The sequence below is a fragment of the Cavia porcellus genome, unplaced genomic scaffold (assembly GCF_034190915.1).
Source record: "Cavia porcellus strain 051 isolate PalLab524CR breed Dunkin Hartley unplaced genomic scaffold, mCavPor4.1 scaffold_24, whole genome shotgun sequence".
In the NCBI taxonomy this organism is placed as follows: Eukaryota; Metazoa; Chordata; class Mammalia; order Rodentia; family Caviidae; genus Cavia; species Cavia porcellus.
Window position 1 is genome coordinate 1,474,508 of NW_026947507.1, and position 25,466 is coordinate 1,499,973.

Sequence of the window (25,466 nt, forward strand, 5' to 3'; positions counted from 1 at the left end):
ACTCAAAAAACGAAAAATTAAAAACAAAAAGAATGAAACATTGTCAGTTTTTGATTTGTATTACTAAAAAGAAACAGGAAGAATATGGCTAATGTACCTGGGCAAATTTGACTCTAAATTTGTGTAAGAGTTAAACTGACATTTCAACACAGGCACATGTGACATTTGATGTATTCTCTAGGAAAAATTAAAACCACAACTGTAAAGCTATAATGTAAGTTATCAGAGCCACACAACCTATGTTGTACAGGGTATTTTGTTTTCCTATGAAGGGAAGAAGTAGTCTATATCAGACCCTCTGGGATCTTCTAAATTATGGTGACTGAGTTGTTCTGGTTTGTATAGAGCTTTCCTGGTACCAGGACATATATGGATCCCATGTGAATGGGAATGGCTGTTCAGTTAGCCCGGCTTAATGGTAAGTGGAACTCTTGTTTTCTGGAGTTGCCCAGTGCTGGACGGGCTTGTTTTAGTGTGTACACATGCACACATGCCTATGCATTCTAAGACCTACGTCATTTAACCAATTTAGAAGGCTAACCACTTAACAGTTTATCCTGTCACTCAGGCAGCATGCTTGTGTGCATACTGAATATCCTGGGCATTGCTCAGGTCAGTATCATTACAATCAGTTGATTCTTGTACTGAATAAATTAAATAAATCTTATTATGCTTCCTGTTGTATAATCATATAAAAATTAACCAAAAAAGACACATTTTTTTTGGTGATGCTATATTTAAACAACTGGACTGTTAAGTGGTAAATTCTATGAAAAAGAGAACATGTTAATTTTTCCGTCAAACAACTCATTTTTTGGTTGAGACAGGTCAGTGTTTACATTCCACAAATAAAGTATTATGGCAGTCATTAAGAAAAACACCCTATGAGATTGGGGTCTTAGCTCAGTGATGCAGAGCCTCCCCAGCAAGTGTGAAGCCCTGGGGGAAAAAATCCTAGGAAAAAAAAAAATCCTAGGAAAATATACTACATACACAATCAGAACTTTCTTAAATTTTTATTCTTTTTTTTTTTTTGTCTTTTTCATTTTTTTATCGGTACTAGGGATCAAACTCATGACTGCTTGCTTCCAAGGCAGGCATTTATGCCGCTGAACTAAATCCCCAGCCCCTAGAACTTTCTTAAATTTTTATCAGGCACAGAGACATGATTAATCTGCTAAGAAGTTAATAAGCAAAGAACTAAGGAGCTATTTGAGATAGTGATACTTAGATCACAATCTAAGCCACTGTCACTAAGCAAATTAAAAACTGAAGAGTTGATAAGGGTATGAAACAATGAAAATAAATATATCTCACTGCCAATGCCATATTTTGATGAGATATTTTTAATAATATAAAAATGGAGATGAGAGTCTCCTTGAAGTTTCTTAATTCTTAGACTACTACAAAGAGCGTTACAAAGTACACTGCATGCACTGACTTCTTTACAGAGCAACTACATGATCTAGGAACTACTATTAGCTCTATAAAACAAATGAAGAAGCTGAGCAACAGGAGGACAACAGCTGAGTCAAGGGATAGAATCCAGGCAGTCTGACTTTAGAACTCCCATTCTTTCTTCTCTTTTGGCTAGGAGCTCAGGTTCTAGATAGAATGTTTCAGAAAATGACCAGATTCTTGAGAAGTAAAAAACCATTACTATCAGTGGGCAGGTATCAAAGCTCTATCGGTACTGACAGTGTGGCCAGACCATTAACATGAGTAACCCAGCACCTTCAATAACAGAAGGTGCTTAAATATAGGAACAGGGAAGAACAACAATGGGATTAGAGAGGATTTCTGTTTCCTTCCCAGTGCATGAACTTTTTAGGTCTAACAGTCATTTGGGGTCTTCTTGAACTAATCCCTCCAGCTGCTTTAACTGTTTCTTATGGAATAGTTCCCTAACTCTAGTACATTCCTGGTCTTCCTCTGATAGGTCCATATTCCTAATTAAAATGGAACTGATCTAAATTGGCGAACTGCTAGTCACCCCATCAATACTGTATTTAACAGAACTTGTCAAGTTACTTCTAATGAAAGTTCCAACACTGCATTTGAAGGCTGGACTAGTTATCACTTAGTAAGAGTCTATACGTTCCAGATAAATACACAAATAAAGAGAAAAATAATAATTCGTAATTTTACAGACTCATAGAGGATGTTCTTCTAAAGTAACACATACTCATTTTTAGAGGAAAAATTTAGGCATTTGAAAAGCTACAGACCTTATGAAATAGTTAAAATTTATTTTAAAATATGAATATAAAAAGTGTTTTTGAGTATATACATTAGGAAGAAAAAGAGAAAAGAAATGAAAAGAACAGGAATTCCAAAGGCTAATCTTTGTGAGAATAAAGCTCTGAATGCCAATTTAATTCAATTTTAACCTAGCATTATCACTATGAAAATGTTGAGGGTATTCTTAAATGGCCAATAATTTTTGTTTTTCCTTTTCCAGCCTCAGCCTTCCAGAATCACCAAACAAACTGAAATGTGTGCATAAAATGAGTTTCTAGCATCCTTTCAGTTTGCATAGAAAGAAAAGGGTTAGTAGTTTCAAAGTACAATAATAGTTGTTCATTATTTAATGAGACATAGCTGGTAGACTTCATGGAAAACAGGTTTCCTGGTCTGAAGGTAACATGATGTTTCAGTTTAAGGGGAAAAAAAGTATTTCCACATCCCAAACTTCATGTGCATTCCTTTTTATAATTCATATTTGAAATTCTAGAATTTCATACCTAAGCATCAAGCACTTTAAGTCTGTATGACAGACAGACAGCTTCCTCCTAAAAGGGAAACAATGTGCCTTGATGGGCATTTAAAGATTACACAGGAGAGAATCATTGTACTAGATCATCAGGTTGCTATTTTGATGGCAAATGGGAGAATGGAAAATTCCTCTAGCTGATTTTAATGTAGTTAAGACCTCCAGGACACTAGAGATATCTGCCATTTATCTACAAGTACCTTTGATAGTAAAGTCTTTGATGTTTTTTGAATGCAACAGTGAAGTGAAACCAGGAACAGAGATTACCAGTTCTGTCTTCCATTCATAACAGTCTTCCCCAATTCAGAAGGTGCTAAATCTTCTCTGAAGTAGATTATTTGAATAAATTATTACAATAGTGTAAGACTAGTATCATGTTACTACTACAAAATTAAAGCATCTTTACAAAAGGAAAATCACAATATTTCACATTTAGAGTTAGATGCTTACAAGTTAACTATTTTGGCTACCATAATATGCATTTCAAATGATTATTATTTTATAGCATTTTTCCCAAGTTCTACTATTAAAGCTATTCTTTTTTGGAGGGGGGGGATGATATTCTTAAAAGAAAAAATCCTCCCCTCTAGTGAAAGATATATTATAAATGTTTTTAAAAACTTTTAGAAATTTCCTTTTATAATTCTAATTTAATTGAGTGAGTGAATGAATGGAGGGAGGAAGAGATAGGAAAAAGAATGGCAGAGTCCTGTTGAATGATTATTAAAGAAAAAGTGATATAAAATAACTAGACATTACTTACTAAATGTTTGTGTCACCAAAATTTAATGGTAGAAGCCCAAAGTGATAGTATGTGGTGTCAGATTCTTTGGGAGGCGATAAAGGTCAGATTTTATGAAGAGTGTGGTGACACATGGCTGCAATTCCCACACTCATGAGGCTGAGGCAGAAGAAGCACTAAATTCAAATTTTAAGTCTGAACCACATAGTGAAATCCTGTCTCAAACAAATCAAAACAAAACAAAAAGCAAACATGCCAAGAAAAAAAAAGTAAGTTCGGATAAGGTCATGAGGGTGGGAACTTCCTGATGGGATTACTGCCTTCATAAATTAGGCAGGCAACCTGATATTCCCTAACACATGAGCGGACAGCAAAAACTCAGGAAAGAAGAGAGACCTTGACAGCAACCAGATACGCTAGCATCCTGATCCTAGACTTTCTACCTCCAGTACCATGAGAAATAAATCTCTTTTGTGCCAAATAAATTCACAGGTGTCTCTTAACTATTTCTTCACTGCTGGGACAAAATACCCAACAACTACAAATTAAAGGATGGACAGTTTATTTTAGCTCAGAATCTGTAGAGATTTTAGCCCATAGTTGGCTGTCTCCAAGGCAAGATGGCATGCTAAAGGGGTAATGCAGAGGAGAAACAGTCCATGGCAAGGCAGGCAGCAAGCAGAGAAACAGCAACAGCAAGCCAGCTTTCTTCTGTCCTTTTATATTCCATCCAGGATACAACCTTTTTTTTTTTTTGGTCTTTTTTTCGTTTTTATCGGTACCAGGGATTGAACTCATGACTGCCTGCTTGCAAGGCAGGCGCTTATGCCACTGAGCTAAATCCCCAGCCCCGATACAACCTTTTAATTGATGTCAACTACACTTAGGGTAGAACTTCAAATACCCATTCCATTAATCCCCGTATCATACATCTTAACCCAGCTTCACACACCCATGCTCCAGCCACTGCCTAAAAGCCCCACCTAAGAGCACATAAGGCTTTGAGGGGACATGTAGACACAAGTCATAACACTCCACCTCTGAATCTCAAAGACTCATGTGTATTCTTTTATGCAAAAGGCATTCATTGCATATCTAAGAGTTGCCAAAGACCTAATAGTTTCAGTACTATTGAAAAACCCAAATCTAAAGTCTCTTCTGAGATTTAAGGAAAACTCTTAGCTGAAAGAGTTCTGTCCTAGTATAAATTACTGTACAGTCATGGCGGTGGTCTAACATGGTGGAAGGCCAAAGCGGGAATGCCTACCACTTCCTATTCTTCTTTAGCCCTAATTGCAACTCCCCTTCCTGTTTACACACACAGAGAATTCCAATCAGTTCCTCACATGTCATCAATATCCGCCCCATGTGCTACTTCAATCATATAACTCTCATATAACTTTCTGGCTCTCTGTATCTGGTCGAAAGAGACAGCCCAGCCACCATGGGTCGTGTGCTCTTTTCCACGTCCTCAACTCAATAAAACTGTTCATTTTGTACTTTTGCTTCTCTATTGTGCCAGAATATTCTAACATTAGTTGTAAGTACAAATGAAAAGAAAGTTAAACACTTCCAACATACAATGGCAAAATAAATATTCCCATTCTAAAAGGTACCAAAAAAAGGGATAGAAAGGAATGGGACTAAAACAAGACCAAATTTCAGCAAAGTAAACACTAAGTCCAATAGCTGTGTGTCCAGCTTCCAGGGCACTCTGCTGCAAGGTGTCAATTTCAAAGGGCTTGGATAGCTCTGCTTCTAGAGTTCTGCTGGTAGTTACAGCTCCCATGGCTCTTTCTCCAGCCAGCTGTGCTCACTTATTTCCTCAGATGATCCATGTTCCCGACTTCTCCAACCTCCTAGGGTCACCCCTGCATCTTTGGCTTCACAGTCACAGATTCACACTGCCCATGTCTTTTTCTGAAATCTGGGTAGAAGCCTTCCTGGCGCCACAATTCTTGCATTCTGCATGCACCTAAAATCTGCTGCTCAGCGAGAGCAGTAGCCAGGCTTCCTTTTCTCTTGGTTATAGGGGTCAAGTGCCTGGATTGCTGAGCACTACAAACCAAATCCTGAGGAACAACTTTACCTTGGCCACCATCACTGTAGAATATGATGCTCAGGGGCAATCTTCTCAAGACAAATTCTTTCACCTTTGCATCCTTGAGGCCAGCAAATGGTAGAGTCCTGCTGGTTCTTGTGATGCCCTTTTCTATTACCTTGCTCCTTTTTATCAACCAAGTTTTCCTCTTTCCCATTTTTGCAGGTCGTAACTCTACTGGAGCTTCCTTTCTACCAAAGCTCAAAACTTAACATTCTGCTGGGCATTTTGCTCTTGATTCTCAATATAGATCTGGCCAAAAGCCCCCAACAGTAGCTACGCCACTGTCTGTAACATATGACTGTCTTGAAATTTCTTCTAACAGATTAAGTAGTCTGCTGCCCACAAGGAATTATAAAATTGATAGGCAAAGTCACTGGTAAGAGCAAAATACAGACAAATTTTCTGCTAACGCATAACATACATAGGTCCAACAAACAATGAGTCCTCATTCCTAACTAAAATCTTCTGAGCCTGGTCTTTACTAGATGAATGTCTATCAGTGTGATCTTCTGAGTTCTGATCAGAATCTTCCATCAAGTTCAGCTTATAGCATTCGGGGCTGCGTCTTCAGCAAGCATCTCCAAACCTTTCTCAACTCCTCTCACAAGGAAGTTCCAAAGGCTCCTAAACCACATCACCAGGTAGTAAGTATGGCAATGACTCTACTTTTCGGGTACCAAAATCTATCTTAGTTACTCTGTGAATTACTGAGGCAAAATACCCAACAGTCAAAGTTAAAGGAGGAAAGGTGTATTTAGCTCATAGTTTGTAGAGGTTTCAACTCATAATTGGCTGGTTCCAAGGAGGAAAGCATGGCAGAGGGCCACGATACAGGACAGTACTGCAAGCAGAAGGCAGCAAGCTATGAGTAACAAGTAAGCCTCACTTTACTTTTTATCTCATCCAAGCTATATGTCTTTTGGATAGTGTCACTCACAGCCAAGATATGCCTTCCCCTTATGCACACCCAGAACTATGGTACCTCCAGTCAATGGACTAATTTACTACCGCATCCTTAATCCCAGTACCATATACCCTAGATTATACTGGCTCAGAAAAGCCTCATGTATGAGTGCATGAGTCTTGGGGGAACATTAAGATACAAGCCATAACAGGATGGCTTGACAGAGTAATTTAAGCTGCCCTGTCAATGCTATGTTAGTCCTAAACGACTAAGATATGAGGTACCTGGTACACAATGAATTATAAAATGGACAGTTCATCTTGTGGCCAATTACTTTAATAATGCTAATTTGAAGCTACAATAATTTCAGAATTCTTATGTCCATAGTTATCTCTTCACTTTCTTTTTGTTTTCTCATGCTAGAAGCAGTTCCCAAAAATCAGATCCTATTTTTACTTAAGCAAGGTTTTTAAACAAGAAGGTTCACCCTGCAAAAGATGTAAGAACGTTGTTAGAGTAGTCTATAGTCAAATGATATTAATTTAACAGTCTGCTCAAGCCAAAGATATTAAAGTAATAAGTCATCATGATTACAGGGGTGTTTTTAACTTTCTTGATATTATCTTGGTTTGTACATTAAAAAAAAAAAAAAAGAAAGAAAATAATATCATCATCCACTCAACCAAACTGGAACACTAGTGTGTGTTTCTTCCAATCCTTTTCCCTTGCCATTCTGCAAATGGACTTTTGGCTAAGGCTGCAGTAGTGATCTACCTTTTAAGATAAACTTAGGTTTACTTGTAAATGTAGGGGGAAAAATGCACACCTAAGCTTAAGCTTAGATTTTAATAATTTTAAAAATAGACGCTGAAGTATCACTTTTGTAATTTGGGTCTTAAGTAAAATTTTGATAAAGAATCACACTCACAGCCAAATGATTTGGATTTCATTCCCTCACCATTCCTTACAGGGTCCACTGCGGAAAATAGCAGAAAACTTTGCTTTTGGATATCAGTGTAAGAGAATGTAAAGTTTACGAGCATGGTAGGTAAGCAGAGGTAAAGTGGACATCAAAGTTTTACCACCTGCTTCTTAATGCTCTGGCCCTATCCATCAAAAAGTCATTTCTCAAAGAGTGAAACAGGATAACTGAAATCGGTACTAATTACTCTTACCAGCAGAAATGTCATGCTTGACAAAATAGAGATTGTTTTAGTAGAAGTGTTTCCCTAATGAAAAATAAAAAAGCTTTTATTGTTATAAAATGCATATGCACAAGCATAAAGATTTTACGCAATATATTGTAACATAAGTAGGCAAGAAAAATTGCTCTGAGGGATTTGTGCATTACAGTAAGACAAGCATTGCTCAGCAAGAAGTACTCTAAACAAGTGCTTTGATTAGATATATAATTGAACCTAAAGTACTTGAACAGTTCCCTGATGTAAACATAAATGCATTCTGACCTTCTTGTAATCCCATGTAGCATCTGAACTATGATGCATAAAAATTGGAAATAAAAAAAAGATGATCTTTTATCTGCCAAGATTTGGCAAAACAGCTAGGATGATAAAAGGAACAAAGGGCCAGTGAAGCCAGATATGTGCCCTCAGTTAAGAGGGAAAGAGGACTTTTCCTTTAAGAAGTTTATAATTTCCTTTTAAAAAGTTCTTTACATAAGTTTGTTACGTAAACTTCATTCCAGATATTGTGAGTATTCTATGCCTTTAGTGGGGAAGGGTGTGCTAGGGATCGACAAACAACCTCACACTTACCAGGCAGGTGCTCATGCCACAGAGCTAAATCCTCAGCCCTTGATATTGTAGGTATTCTGTCCAGGGTGACACTACAGACTCTTAAGCAACCCAACACTGATACTGGTAATTACTAATAACTTTAGAACTCACATGGCTCAAATTCATATTGTAGGCCAGAAAGTATGAACATAGAGATTTAATAAAACCTGCCACAATCACACAGCAAATAACAGTTATAACTTAACTGTTCTAGATTCAAGATCTTGTTTTGTTGCACAATACCATACACAATTCATATACATATGAAATCATTTTTTACTAAGGGGGAAAACTTTAAATTCAAAAGTATTTGGAAAATATTTAAAAAATCATCATTCTTCCAAGTAGCTATGAAAAATTATTTCCAGCAATTCACATGAAAAAAAGAACTACTTTTTCTTGTCTATTACATATTAAGCATTGAGTTTTACTTTCTGATATGGTCAGGTATTTCAATTTTCTAGTACTACATAACAAATCAGCCAGGAATGCTGTTACATGGGCAGTTTCTCTCTGTGGTGTGAGTTAGGATGCAACTGGAGACTGCATTAGGCATTCAGAGGGGCTAGCATGTCTGTGATGCCTAGACAGCAGTCATTCACAAGCTCAACTCAGAGCTCAGGGGTTTGGCGGTTCTCCATGTGGACAGCTCTACATGGTCACTTGAGTTGTCTCACTGCATGACAGCAGTTCCAAGAAGCAGCATTCCAAAAGCAAGAAGCTAGTAATCGACAGACCAATTCAAGGGCCGTCCTGGAAAGGGCCCAGCATCACTTCTCATTTTATTCATCAGAGCAGTCCCTGGCTAAGATCAGAGACAGGGAGGGAGATGACTAGACAAAAAGGCTTAATAAGAGCCATGCTGAAAACTGAGGAGTCTTCGAAGTAACAATAAATCACATAAGGATTGTTATAACTTCGCTTAAAAATGATAGAAGAGTTATACTGACAGAGAAGGCAGTTGGCCAAGAATAATGAGAAATTCTACCTATATTACAATATGACAAATGAATATAATCCCAAAACTTAAATACAGGTACAAAAACTTACACTAATCTGGTATCTTTCTCATGTTTTACTTTTACTTTATGGAATTCAAATGAACACTGTGGTATTGTGTTCAGGCAAATATTAACTTTTAATGAATATGTGTTTAAAAGTAGGTATACATCTTAAGAACATGTTCCTGAATTTGTAAGCTGCTAATTTAAATGAACAGCTATCAAATGCAATGTTGGACAGGGACAGCTCCAGAAGGATTAATTCTAGTATATGTTTTGTTAATCAGCTGGTAGCCTGTAGTTTATCCAGATGTCACCTGGGACTGAGCTTGAATAATATGGACATTTTATATGGGGACAAAGGAAATGTTACAGCACATATATGTCCATTCTACCTGTGTTCCAAAGCTTCAAAAAATTGTTAAAAGAGTGAGGATCTAATTCACTGAAGTTCTCCTACGTCCTACAAACTGTACTGAGAACACTGACCACATTATTACATGGACTAATACATGGAAAATGTGTTGATATTCTCAGTTATTAATTAGCAAATTGAAAATTCTAGAGCCAGAGTCACACACAGAGAAAGTGGCAGAGTCACGAACAGAATTCAGTCTCTCTGATCATCATCTGTTCTTTCAAGTATATCATGTAGTTTTTTAAGGGTTTTCCAGGTATAATACATCATTTCTGACTGATCTCTATATGCAAACAGTTTTAAATATCTTTGTTTTCAGAGATTTCTTATCTCCTATTGTATGGACACAAACATTTACATAGTAAAAATCTGACATTTTAAGCAAACTTTCAGTTTTCTCAATTAAATCATGCTCCTCTAATTTTGCATTCATCTAATTTATGATATCTGATAGAACGGCATATATAGCTACATACTAATATATTTAAAAAAGGACCACAGAAAACCTTACCCTAAATCTATACTTTATAACTATAACACAGCAAAAGTAATACTACAACTTTTTAGTACATTATCCGCAGTGTTCTGAATAATCTAATTTTTCTATCAATTCTTGAGCTCCTTGAGAACAAGTATATTAACCTTATATGTATGTCCCATGATACAATTATCTATAAGTAGTGGGTATTACATGTTAAGTGAATGAATAAATGAAGGTAACAAAAAGAAATCTGAAATATCAGAAATTACATTGAGCAATTTATTTAAAAGCACCAATCAATACTAATTATTTTCAGTATTTGGTGACATAAAAATCAAAGCGGTAACAGGTGTAGCAGATGTAGACAAAGATGGATACCATTGCTATTTAAAAACTGTACAGTAATCCTTGATTCCATCTATTCCTTGTTAAGAATAGGGGATAAACTTAGGATATTTGTAAGAGGATAAAGAACACTAACAAGGGGAATAATAACACACACACACACAAAGCAACAAAAAGAACACTTGAGAATTATAATAAAGGAGATACATTCAAATATTTTCCTTTATTATACATAGGTATAGTTATGGGAAAAATATTACCATCTTAAATAGCAAATAAGGGTAGGATATTTGGATTAATTGCTTAAAAAAGTGACTAACAGAAAATACTGTAAAGAGAGATTAAAGGTACAGAAATATGTGTGAAAATACAGTAATAAGGTATTCTAGAAAGCAATCAATCTATTTTAAGGCTTTTGGTTGTGCTTTGCTGCAATTAGAATTGTACAATGCAATGGCTAATCACATGAGCTAGAAGCATAAATTATATTTATGCCTGTTTCTAAAGTAGCTATGATTGACACTGTACATATAATTGTATGAAAGTAGCATTTTAGAGCAAAATACAAAACTTTTTTTCTGCCTTTGCATTTTTGGGTACGAAAGTGAAATTTCCTAGAATAGACGAGCTTCACTTTTTATTTATATGTAAAACGTTAAACAAAATGGAGAGGAGGCATTGGTTTGGGATGAGCGTCCGTACCAGTCCCAACAGTCCAGACCCATGTGAAGTCACTCAAGCTGAATTTCAACGACAGCACACTGAAACCAAGTTGTTTACCTGACCTTCTGAGAAAACAGGAGAGACAAAATGACCGCCAAATCCCCAAGCTGGCACAACAAGGAAGTTCTCCCTGCTTCAACTTTTACAAGAAAAGTAACTTTGAAACGACCAATCTACTTATCTGTTCTACTTCTACTCTCCTGAGCTCTTTACTGTCTATAATGCTTTCTGTTGAGCTCAGCAGAATTCTCCTTAATAAAAAGGGTTGTCCACTTCAATTATCATAAATAAAAACCAATCAAGATTTTTCAGTTTGTTGTAATTTTGTGTTTTGACAAAAATCAAAGAATAACACAATACAAAGTATACAAAATCTTACTGACACTTCACTATTTTCAGAATTCCACAGGTTAGAAAAACAATGTCTCCAAGAAATACTACTACTAACCACTCAATACCTAATTAGATGATCATTAAGTCAAAGCATAGAATTAAAAGTCTTTTTAGAATTTGCATTCTCATTGTATAATCCCCCACATTACATGAAAAAGGAATACTAAAGTCTCAAATCCCTACAAATGTCTAGGTAAATTTTCCTAGACAATTGTATAAAGAACATCCCGTATCCTAAAACAATTCCAAGGGTTTTCTGAATTTACAAACAAAAATTTTAGTAAAAACTAGGACTCAAGCATTCAAATAGTCATTCAGGAAACTTCCAGAAAAGAATTTGATTCTGCAATGTGTTCTAAAATTCAAGTCAAGAAATGAAACTTTATTTATACCTTACTATATATGAAAAAGCATCTTTATTCTCTCAATATATATAATCTGACTTCCTATTTCTATGTAAGCACACTCAAAGGGCCTGAAAAAAATACTAAATATTTGAGACAGAGACTTACTGATAACAGGCAGATTTGCTTGCAGGATTTTTTGTTTTAAGAAAACAAAAGAAAGAAATATTGTCTTAATTTCCAATACTGAAAATACTTACCACTTTGTGGCTTTTCTGCAACTGATACACTTAATAGGAATTACTGTGTATGCTATAAATGAGAATAAAATGTATAGTATTCAACTAAATTATGCAACTTTACTTGCATTTTGCATATTAATGAAACTGTGAATGATTCCCCATATTTTCTGCATAAAATAAAACCTAATAAATGTGTAAGCCTGATTTCCTTTTTCTATCTAATCTCATTTGAAAAAACATTAATCTAAAAATTTGTCAGAAGTTATTTGGAAAACTACTGCATTATTTCTAAATTAGGATTCCTTTAGGGTAATATCTGAGGTATGTTCTTAAAAAATGTTCTACACATTAAAATACATAGTTCTTCTATTACAATCACCAAGAATTAAATTAATAGCACAGTACTAGTAATAACAATATAAAATATCCCATTGACATACTCCTGATTTAAATTTCTAAATGGCAAAAGAGTGCAGATGATTTTCTTACTCAGAATTATATTTATCAGGGAACAAGGAACAGCGGCATAGTAGCCTAAGTTGCTGTTACATGAAAGTATCAGTCTTTGTCCTATGCAAAATACAAAGACAACTAACACAGGGAAGAAAAGATCTGTATTTGAATAACTGGAATTCATGAAGTCTATGGCAAATGCTACAAAGAAATATGGAAAAAAAGCCTCAGAATTTGGGTGGGGAATACAACGGTTCCAGCTATATGGAAGTGAGTGTCTTCTCCTTTGGGGAGGACAAATGATGGAATGCTGTACGTCTGGGTGGAGGATGAAGCAAAAAGAAGAGAAAACTCGCTAAGTGGCAGGAATCATGTACCTGAATAATGATGACTTCCCACACTAGAAATGGACCTGCCAAGGTACAAGGGTAAGGACCGGAGAATGAAGCCGGGACAGAAACCGACTGCTGCTACAGTAATTCCACATAAATGGCTATCATGAGTAGGTTTGGCTCTAAAAGATCTTGTATAAAACCCCTAGCTGCATTTACAACAGATAAGAAGGCCCTTTCCTGCAGTGATAGAAGTCATTTTATCCATTAAAAGGATCCAAATAAAATCTTTCGCTCAAAGCACATACAAGAGTGTTAAGATTCTCAAAGCAACTCCAGAACTGAAGGAGAGATGAGCACTTACTATTTAAAAACATCTCCTTGGAGTAAATAACCCTATGAGTAAATCTTCACCAGTTTACAGCAGTACAGAGTACTTTGTTTCTCAGTCACTTCAGTTAAACCGTTGCAAAACTTTGCAGTCAATTACCACAAGATATAAAAGATTACATTTTAGTCTGTACTCAGCTAGAATACAGAGCACATAATAATGTTGCCAGCCGGATACTATACATTACCTTACATTTATGACAAATGTACACTAATGCAGAGTATTTTCTTTTAATCTATTTTATTCAATATGCTACAATAAAACTTAGCCAATTAACATAACTTTAAAAAGCAGAGCTGTTATACAGATCTTTTAAAAACAGCACTGACATTTCCTCAGTTTTAATGGAAAAAGTGCTGATATCTAGGTAAACAAAACCGCAAATAAGTCAGAATGCAAATATCCTGACAAAGCGAATATATAGGGCACATTTTCAGTTTTCAATGTCATACACAGAAAACGGTATGTTAGTTTTAATTACTGATAAAGTAATGGTTTTGTGCAACAACTTTCAGCATATGACACTTACGAGAAAAAGCCTACTGAAGAGCTATGCTACACCAGCTCTATGAATATGTCACAACTGCTAATAACAGGTAACGCAGCAGTTCATTTTACAGTGAAAAGATGCCAGTAAACAGAGAGCCATGTACATTGTATGTATAAGCAAGTAGATACAGATACAGATACATGTATGCCTACTTGAAAAAATCTGTTGTAAAACAAGAAGAAATTATTGAAGATTATATTTTGAATAACTTACCTTTCGTCCATCACTTGCATGGCAATTCACATTTAGAGGAGTCAGTAAAGCCATTAGTTTTTCCTCATTACCACTCCTATAAAAACATAGGTCAATTTTTATAAAATCATAGAGGTTATGTGTATGAATATTTTCTACAAGAGAGTAATAAAGATTTGATGTGATTTCTTTCACATAAAACATAATTAATTTCCTTTCCAATATTTAACAGAATTAGTGTACTTCTATTTATTACCTGTTAATCATATAGAGATATATCTTGGATAATAAAGCTTTCTACATTTTCATTTGTTTCATTTACCTTCATAAAGTCAACTCTTTAATTACAAATCAACTTTATTATAATAAATCATCTAAAACACTGGAGTTCAGAAATACATGGAAAACCCTATAATAAGCAAGTCAATTAAATTACAAATGCTCAAGAACAACAACAAAAAAAATAGGCGTGAATTTAACATTTACTTTATGTCCCTCATTTAGGCTTTGTTACAAAAGTCTTGACAGAAAAATGATGATACAGGTATTTAAACACTCCAAACATATCATTTGAAAGGCTGGGCAACTACGGTTTGTAGGCAGGTTAAGAAATTTCCAAATAAAATTTACAATCATCACCACAGTGAAAGATTTTATCACTAAATATATATATTCATCATGTAAAATAAAGTATACAAACATTTAGTACAAGGTCATATCTGCATTACTGCATAAAATCCAAGCAAGACAATAACATCTTATAATTTTTATACTTCTCCACCTGCCCTCCCCTTCTCTCTCCCTTAAATGAATTATACTCAAAATGAATGGAATCGCTTACCTAGCAGCTTCTAGGAGTTCATCTTTCTTGTATTCACCTAGATGATTGCAAAATATCATGCTGTTAGCATTTGGCAGAAGACAGATTAAGAAATGCAGTAGGCAGCAAATAGAGAATGAAATAGAGAACAGAAAGAGTCCACACCCCGCTGGGTGATGGAGCCGTGACGTTAGCCAGCTTGTGAAGGCAGCATCACCAGTGCCTTGGAGACGGGCAGCAAATTGACGCAGCTTCTTGTCCAATCCTCAGATGAAATAGCTTTCTTCAGACAACCAATGAATGCTAAATCTCCTGTCCAGGAGCACATTCCCTCTGATAACAGCATGCCAGCTGAAGACAATGTCCCCTCCCCCCTTGCCTATTCAGGCTGTCACAGTATACTTGTGAAGCATAATCCATTCTGAGACAAAAGCAAAATAATGTGGCTCCTTAGAGGAACAGATCATTGGTCTTCAAAAACAGTTTTATTTGTAATAATATGAAAAGTTTTTAACAAAATTAATTACCACTATTGAGCATTATAGTAGTAGAAAAATGCAAATATCAGAACCACGAAGCCTCCGCCTCAATAGGGAAGGTCTGTAGATTAGAAATACGTGAACTACGTACCAAATGCTATGAACCTCTTGGAGGCAAAGCAAAAAAATCGCAACGGGATACATTCTTAAACAATAATAAAAACATGCTTTAACCTTTATAGTTCACACAATTTTAATATCAAACTTTACTAACAATAAATATTAAAACATGTTTTAAAAGAAGGTTGGGGGTCTCTGAGAATGAGCACTTACTCAATTACCATGATTTTTTCCCACTTCTATTTTTTAACAATGGATTTTCAAAATATAACACAGACTGAAAATAGAAATATAATTAAAAATCTTTCATAACAAATTTCTTAAGGCACTCAGAATCTAACAAGTTTCTTTCACAAGCACAAGTGAAGGAAAAGGAATTTTAACACAGTTGTTTGTTCATTCAATAAATAAAAAGGACAGCCAGAACTATGATTCAGCGATAACTCACTGAACTCAGTTTGCTATATCATTAAAGAGATAGTTATATAACGTGTCCTAACAAATCAAAGTAGATATAAAATTTTAGACTAAATTAAAGTTATAATTCCAATATGAAATAAGTTCTACTTATAAATGTGAACTTCATTTTTTTCTGTATTGCTACAAAAAGCATTAAAGATAAAGCTATCTCAGAATCACCAAATACATGTTTAAATTCTGTAATCCACGACTAGCAAATTTTTTTACTTTTAATTTTGTCTTGCCTCTTGGATTAAAATAATGTTAAAATACAGAAATTATAATCAGGTATTTTAAAATAAGGAAAATGTCAAAAATCTATCCTATCTTTGGGCATCTTGTATACCAATAAAGTCACAAGTTTAATAATATATAGCAATAAATTAGAATGCACAATTTCATGGTCACAGAATTGGTTTCCCAATTTCCCATAAATTGTATGTCAGATTTCTTTAACAAATGACAGTGGAATGGTCATATTATTATATCCTCCAGTCAATAAAGTTCAAAGCTAAACATTAATTCTTATTAAATGTTTTAGGTAACAATACAGAAGTTGAACATTTTAGGAAGAAGTACAGAAATTACAAAATCAATTTTTAAAAAAACCTGTTGTGATGAAAATGACATAATCTGTATCTCAAGTCCTTAAAAAATCAAGATCTACATAAAGCAAATTGTGGTGTATACCACTATCTATAAAGTCATTCATTCACTTGAAAGGCCTACATGCCAGCTTCAAAAACAAAAGACATTATTAATATTATTCTATTAAAGTAAAAAATGATTACAGTAGAATTTAAAATATTTTTCTATTTACTTAATATTTAAAGGATGTTTTGTGATCATATAGAAAGAGTACACTTATATTGTAGTTCACTAAGCTTTTGGGGAGGAAGGTAACAGAAAGAAAGGTAGCAGGAGAGGAAGAAGGGCAAGAAAAAGGAATAAAAGACGAGGAGAGAGAAGTAAAAGATATTCTGACAGTTCTTATTTAGAAGTATAAATTTCCTGATATACAGTAAAAACACATTAACCCTGTTAACTTCATGTGGCTCTTATTGAGATATAAGTCACAGTGATATGTGACTCCGACAAAGCTAGGTAATAAAACTGCAAAGTATTTGGGAGCCTCAAAGTTCAAATCAGTCTACCTACATGAATTTCTCATCATGCATAGCTTATTGATGTTTTTACCAAAAGGCACATTTTGGAAAAAACATTATGCATTCTCAGATAGACTGATAATAAACCAAAGATTTCAAAAGGAAATATATAATAAGTGCATTCGACAGAGTGAGACACAGGTATTATAGACGGCTTTCTACTCTTACTGTTAGAGATCCTAGTACTTTAATCAGCTTTTCTGCAATACATCCCAGCATCCACTATCTGGTGCCCAAGGACCACAATTCACAAACAACTGAAGCTATTTTTCAAATGCTACCTCACAGGAACAACTAACACAATGAATTTAGAGCTTCTCATACATTCTGACAATAAATGTAAGCTACTTACTTAACAGCCAAACCTCCAGATCTGTTGCATTTTAGCTGAGAAACTTAAAATATTCTGGCTGAGTCCATTGAGCTCTATGGAACATTTATATTCTTTAATACCACCCAGATAAAGACTGGCAATAGATCAGCTAGAAAGCAGGCAATTACAGTCATGATAACAGCAGCTAGGAATGGAGAACATACATGGCTTAAAATATTTTTATTAGAATAAAATGTGATAAAAAAAAACCCAAGCTATAAAGTTACTTTTATGTCTGTACTGTCATTATTAGTAAAGTAACATAATACACATAAAAAGCATACACACATCAGTATACAAATTAATATTTTAAAAAGCTATGTTATTGGCTAAAGGTTAAACATAAAATGTTCCTTTGTATTTCTCTGAGGTAGTCAGAAACAACTTCTCTTTCAATGAGTATAAAAATAATACTATTTTTTGAATAAAAATGATGCAACTTACATAAGCAAAATAGAAATCATGATTCTTAACTGACTTTGATTTTCTCATTGCAAGGGCTTGATTTATCTAGTTTTCTTTCTTTCTTCAGCAACAGATATGATCAACCTATACTTAAATTTTGAAAAAAGTTATTTGGTTTTATTTAGATGGAGTAGCATGAAAAGATTATAAACTTGTAATCATAAATACTTACAGCAATAAAGTACTTAAAAAAGAATTCTGACACTTAATTTTTCTACTTCTAGACCACACATGGTACGTAGCTGTTAATGTCTCCTTATATGAAATACAGGCAGATATAATTGAAAGTAACCCTTCTCCGTTTCACCTCATCCCCAATTTCAGAACATCTTTAGGCAATCATTTACAACATGTTCATTTACAGCTAATGGCACTGGTGCCACGGCAGTTGAAATGGATGCCTAAGGTTTCATTGAGCATTATCCACTATTTTCTCAGGCACTGAGTGAGGCTAATATGAGTGCAAATTCACCAAATCTGAGCTTCGGAAGAAGTGATATAGTAAAAGAGAAGAGAAAATAATAAGACAATTTTTTTAAAAAGACAATTACTAGCTTTAACTAGGTTAAACATATTAATAGATTAAGCCCCAAACAACCATCAAAGCTACTTTAAAGCATTTGAACTTTTGTCTTAGTTTGTAAACATGGGCCACTGGGTCATGGAAAAAGGAATAAAGAAAATTCATTCTAGGTCTGTTCAAATGATCAATGCAGTTTGCATTTCCCATAGCATGCCTTAAGTCCTTAATTTATTAGGTATCTCAAGGGAGGAGCTATGTAAAGACTCCAGTCAAGAACTTCAATTACGAAGTTAATATAGAGACTCTTGTATTGCTGAGTACTAAGCAATACCATAAATGTATAATAATTCTGAAAGAGGTATCTTTTCATCAAGGTATCAGCAAATATAGTTGGTTAATTATAATTGATTTTTATAGCTAAACCAACAGATTATTTGCAGAATAAAATATTAATTTACATGACATATTCCACTGTTCTACTTATAGAACTGAGTCCAGAACCATCTGTGTGGCTGCAGAAGGAATGATGCTAAAGCATCAGACAATAATTTAATCAAAAGAAGCTAAAGTTAGGTCTTCCACTAAAAGCAATTTTGAGACAGCCCACTGTCTGCAAATATGGGTCACTGGAACGTCTAAATTATTGTTTTCATTATAGACTCTTTCGTGACTATTTCTGGGATAACAGAAAGAAATGAAAAACTATCAGAGCCTTCCTCTTAACTTTGAATCCCATCAAATTTTTCTGCTGATTCTGATACTGGCTTCAAAGTCTATACCAGTTAAGTCTAGAATTATATCCCCCACCCTCCTCTGACTACCAAACACTTTTTCATTATGAAATACAAGAAAAAAATTCCTGGACTTGAATATATGCCTCCAATATCAAGGCATAAATGAATTAAAATTAAGGACATTATATATATATATATATATATACACACACACACACTGGCCAAAGAAAAAGATTGTATGGTGATATAAAATATTCTTTAATGCTGCATATTAAAAGCCAAGAGAGGTATTCCTTCAGGAAGCCATTAACCAGTGAGATATGCCTATATTTTAAAAGAAAATGACCTTTCGGACTACAATGCAGAGGAAAGAATCTTTTGATATGATGAAAAAGAACACAGGAAGGGAGGAAAGAAAGAACAGAAGGACACAAGGAATTCTGATTCTAAGCATAACTGATCGCACTGTCACATAAGGAGTCTCAGAGTTCATAATACTCACTGTTTCTTAAGCAATCAGTCACCAGGCAGGTGGGGGCTCCAAGAAGTGAGATGCAAGGTTTTTTTTTAACTATCACAAGGGTTGCTTCCCAAGAAAGGGTTTGAGAAATAAATTGCGTATTTGACCTAAAATGTTTGGCAGTAGCTTTATATTTTGTTCTATATCAGTGTTCCTTTACAGCTGTCAATTAGCAATTCCTTATTTGCAAATCTGAAATCCAAAAAGTACAAAAAATTCATTTGGCAGCAAAGCTTGACTCAGTATATACAGACACCAGGTTTCACTGCATGCTATAGAGTGTACAGTGTTTTTGAGGTTCCTCTATGCTGGAAGTATGATAAGTTTATTCCTTTTTATTACTAAGTAGTATTTCATAACATGGATAATCTTCAATTTGCTCATCCATGTTATCAGCTGATACACATTTAGGTTGTTTCTAGCTTTTAGTGATTACAAATAAGAAAGTATTAACAGGCAGAATTTTGTGTGGAAAGATTTCATTTTTCTTGGGTAAATACCTACTAGTGCTGGAGTATAGCATACATATACCTTTAAACTTTGTAGAGAACTGCCAAGCAGCCTTTTTTTAAACGTGTAAAAATCTGTAAAAGTCTCCATTCTGGAAAACTGACCTGTTACTTAAAAGACAAGCATAAGAACAAAAGAGAAAAAAATTGACTAATGAGAAACAGGACAGTTTTGCTACATCTTCACAGTTGGGAACTCCCAAACTTGACACTTATGGGAACAATTCTCCTAACTTTAATTAATTTACACAATTTTAAAGCCTTCATTTCTCATTATTCTGCTATTTATGTATTTTTTTAAAAACAGAGAAAATGGTATGTATTATTTTGGGTTCAAAGAGGCACTTCATATATGCTTAGAAATGGTGGCAAGACTTCTTATAGGCAAATTCTGTAGTAAAGTTACAGATAATGCACAAACTAAAGCCTATCCTTGGAAACATAAAACTAACATTATAATTAGTATCTCAACATCATTTTGACAAACCTATACAGCGTATGCCCACTACCTTCAAGATAGAGAACATTGTTATTACTCTCAAAAGTTGGATGAAGTATATTTCACAGGTTAATCTCAGCTCAATTGAAGCAGCTTTCCAAGAGTAACAGGAACAACTTCTGAATGACCATCTACTAAAAGCATAATAATATCAAATACTGAAAATTACATAAATCTGATTTCTAACCTCTTCAAAGTAGTAGCTAGACATAAAATTTTTATCAGCAAAAGATGAGAGTTAGGGCCGGGGATACAGCTCAGCAGCACAGCACCTACCTGGCAAGTGCAAGGTCCTGAGTTTAATTCCCAGTACCTCCAAAAAAAGATGAGGGATAATTTGAATTTTATTATTGATATAAGATTTTTCTAATGTGTCTGGATAAAAAGGTTTCTGCCCTAACTTGCTAGGTACAGTATTTAAAACAGGAGGAAACTAGGAAATTAAACTAAAACTAAAGAGTAGTTAAATACATAACAGAAGGACTGGGGATTTAGCTCAGTGGCATAAGTGCCTGCCTGGCAAGTGCAAGGATATGAGTTCGATCCCTGGTACCACACAAAACAAACAAACAAAAACCCAGAAAATTAAAATGTATAAGTTAAATGTTGCACTATGTACCCTCTATACAGAGGTAAAGGTACTTTAGTAAGATAATTTTAACAAGATTATTTGAAATAGAAACCTGTATTGTTTGCTACTTCAAATAAAGATGTTCTCCTGATTTGTGCTTAGATAAAACTTTAAAGAATTTCCCAATCAAAATTACCAGAAAATAATTTTTGAAGACAAATATACCCTTTTTAACAACCTCAATTTATAATCTTTTCTCTACATTTTTTTGAACTTATAATAAAATATCTTGCACATCTCCTCTCAACTGAACAAAATATCCAAAGTAGATCCAGATAAAAATCAGATTAAAAAAACAAAAGCAATCATGATAGTACAAGAGCCTACAGTGTTAACTTTGTAAGAGAATGGTTAAGTAAATTCATTAAATGAATATTCACCAGTATTGGATCTTTTTTATTTTTGGTAAAAACAAAAAATAAGAACAAAAAAGAAAAAGTTGAGTACTAGGGAAAGAAGAAGATTGGCTTTCTAAATGTTGTATCTCATAGTTTTTACAGACTTTGACGTATTTTATCAAACAGCTTCTCTTAAACAACATTTTCTTTATTATATGTGGAACTGCTAGGTGAGCTTTCTTTTTTTTTTTGTACCGGGGATCAAACTCACGACTGTGTGCTTGCAAGGCAGGCGCTTATGCCACTGAGCTAAATCCCCAGGTCCCTAGATGCGCTTTCAAACTGGTTGTGCTGTTCCATTTTAATAATTAAATTAATAGTTAAGTTAACTAATTATTTAAATGAGTTATTCTAATAATTAGTCCTTTTTGATCCGTGAGCTGACTCCTGGTAATGATGCACCATATGCAAAGCTGAATCAACAAAATACTCCAATGATTGTGTTCAGACAGACTAATGGATGAACTATAATTTGAATATCAATGTAAATATTTTCAATTTTACTATCAATTTTCAATAATTTGTAGCTCTGAAATACGAGATTGTGATTCTCTCTACCTGAAATCCTTTCTTATTGCTGCCATTTATTTATATACTTTTTCCTGGCACTACCCTCCTGCAATAGTCCTGGGATAACACCCTAGTGTCTCCAGCTCTTCAATCAGCATGTTCATTTCTGCTTTAATTAATTTATACCTGTGCTCAACACAAATACCAAAATAGGATGCAATAAATATGAATACCCATTTCAAAATGTTCAACTTTCTAGCCTGATAATTCATAATCCTTTAAAAATACAGACCAAATTTACTTTAAAAAATTTTTATACAGTGTATCCCATTCTCCATACCTTCCAACACATAGCATAAATTCTGTATCATTTACTTTTCCCCTGATACTATTTGCATCTCTTTGCTCATGTTTATAATTCTTAAATTTCCAATTTATCTTCATTTGCTAAGATATTTGGCCAAGCTTATAGATGACTTCATGAAACCATTGTGGTAAAAAATACCATCAAAAGACATAGATTCTAGGCCACTTTTGCTATGACATAGTTTTAAAAATTTAGTCAAGTGACTTGGCTATGTATAGCCATGTCTTCACCATGTATAATAAAGATATCAAACTAGTTTGTCTTACTAAAGCTATCCTAAGATTATGTTTATAAACAATGAATGTTAAATCTGAGGTTCCTAACCAAATCTATTTGTCTAAAATGATCTTGTTAACTACTTAGAAGTGGTCCATCATCTAAACAGTGTTAGGAACTATTATTTCTCTGATCTAAATCTTTTTATTACCACAGACATACATAAACATATACAGCCTTCCCCGATCAATAAATCCTTAAAAATCCAATAAATCTGAGAACATAGTGCTTAGGTGCTCTGTTACCTCCTAAAAATGGTCCTCAACCATTTTTCTCTACACACCTACCAATCATGCTTAGCCAAATGACAACTTCTCATCCGCTAAACCTGTGCCTGGCAGCTTGCTAAATGAGTAAGATTCTGTGGATTTGGCATCATTCCTGGTGTGCCAGCTTTAATCCCATCACTTCACTCTTACTGATTCAAGATTTATTGTACTAGTGTTATGGCATATTGTAGAGCTGAATAGATATTTGTTAAATGCATAAGTAAATTTATTTGTTATTAAGGGTTATTTCATTCAAAGGAGAGCTAGTAAGCGAATGCTATGAGGTCTTAAATAAGAAAGATTAGGTCTATGACAATATTATTTATCAGACTTTGCTGAAGTCAATTCTCTTTAATACTAAGTAAGATGCTAGTGATACTTTTGGGGAAAATTAAGGAAAATAAATATAAGGGAAGCATGTAAAGCTGAAGAAGTCTCAATCTGTATTTCTTAAAAAAGCAAAATTGCAAGACTATTACATCTTCCAGACTTTAAAAAATGAATCATGGACAAAATATAGAAAGTATGAAATCACATATAATAAAAACAAAGTCATTTCATATCATTTAAAAAGTGATCACATGCAAGTCCACATTAGCCTGAAATTTCTTAGGACTATACTTGTCATAAGAAACAGTAGTCTAATACCCGTTCCTCTGGGTACACACCAAGGAATGGGATCACTGGAACAAATGGTAGTTCTACTTTTTGAGGAAACTCCATATTGATTTTCCTACAGGCTGTACTAATTTATATTTCCACCAGTATATCCACTTTTATTGTGGTACAACATACAATAGTCAAGATATGGAACCAGCCTAGGTCCCATCAACACATGAATGGACAAACACTATTTGGTGTACATGCACAATAGAGTATTATTCAATCAAAAAAGAATGAAATTTGGTTATCTGCAGAAAGACGGATGAATATGTAGAGCATGCTGAGCAAAACAAGACAGGCTCAGAAAGACAAATGTCACACGTTCTACTATGTGGAATCTAACGTGGAAAACGACAAGAAAGAAAGAAAGAAAGAAAGAAAGAAAGAAAGAAAGAAAGAGAGAGAAACAGACAAACAGACAGGCAGACCACTATTATCTGACAAGAGGAAGTGATGGGGAGGAAGAGGGAGGTGTAAAGATAGGTAATGGGACATCGATATGATCAAAATACATTATACACATTCACTCCAACCCCAACTGCAACAAGTGAAACTAGGGAGGAATATGGGATGAAGGGATATGGGGAGATAATTAAAATATGTGCATGTACAAATCTGCCAAAATGAAATCCATAAATCTGTACAGCCAATATGCACTAATAAAAACTGTGGAAGATAAACAACCAGGGGTCTGATGACCTTCAAATAAGTGTTCCACAAAACTTCAGGCTCTCAGTGGGTTGATAAATTGAAAGGGCAAGGCATCTTGATAAGAGCAAGGACTACAGGAAAGTAATTTTCTTTTCAGAGATAATAGTATGGTCCCTATATATCATAATATACTTTATTCATATATCCCAATAGCTCTGAGACAGCAAGTGCCACACACAACACAATTTATTAAATGAAAAGATCAAATTTAAATAGTAATTTAATAAAATTAATTTTAAAAATAGCTTTAATTATAAATAGAATACTTCACATAAAATAATATAAATGTATAAAAAATAATTTTAAGTATATTGTAATTTCTATTCTTTGATAAGATTTTTCACCCATAAATTTGTCAACTCTCATATAAACATAATGGTGTAGGTTAAGCCTGCTGGTGCAGGTCTGTAATCACCGTACTTTGGGAGGCTGAAACAAGAAGACCAAAAATTGGAGCCCAACATGGGCAATTTAATGACTTATCAAAATGTTGTCTCAAAATTAAAAAAAAAAAAATCAGTCCTACTATCAGCTACTACCAAATACTAATGTTTTTGAAACACTAATTTTTAGTCCTTACTACATTACTCTAGATAGCCAAGTTTTCAACATAACTGCTAATTTAGTATTTAATTTCTGTTCTTTTTTTTTTTTTTTGATATCGGAGATCAAATTCGTGACCTCATGCTTGCCAGGCAGATGCCTGTGCCACTGAGCTAAACCCCAACCCAATTTCTCTATTCCTGATGGCATTTCTTTCTGAAATAGATTACATACTTCTTTCCTATGA

The 25,466-nt window shown here is 34.3% G+C and overlaps 1 protein-coding gene across 1 annotated transcript in view; it reads right to left on the bottom strand.

The window, feature by feature from the left end:
* Positions 1 to 25,466, bottom strand: part of Tnks (tankyrase) — a 171,488-nt gene that overhangs the window by 61,257 nt on the left and 84,765 nt on the right. Inside the window, exons 4-5 of the mRNA XM_003462614.5 lie at positions 15,026 to 15,062; positions 14,206 to 14,281 (exon numbers count right to left, since the gene is read on the bottom strand). Of these exons, the coding sequence (XP_003462662.1) occupies positions 14,206 to 14,281; positions 15,026 to 15,062 (113 nt within the window). The remainder of the gene's footprint in view (positions 1 to 14,205; positions 14,282 to 15,025; positions 15,063 to 25,466) is intronic.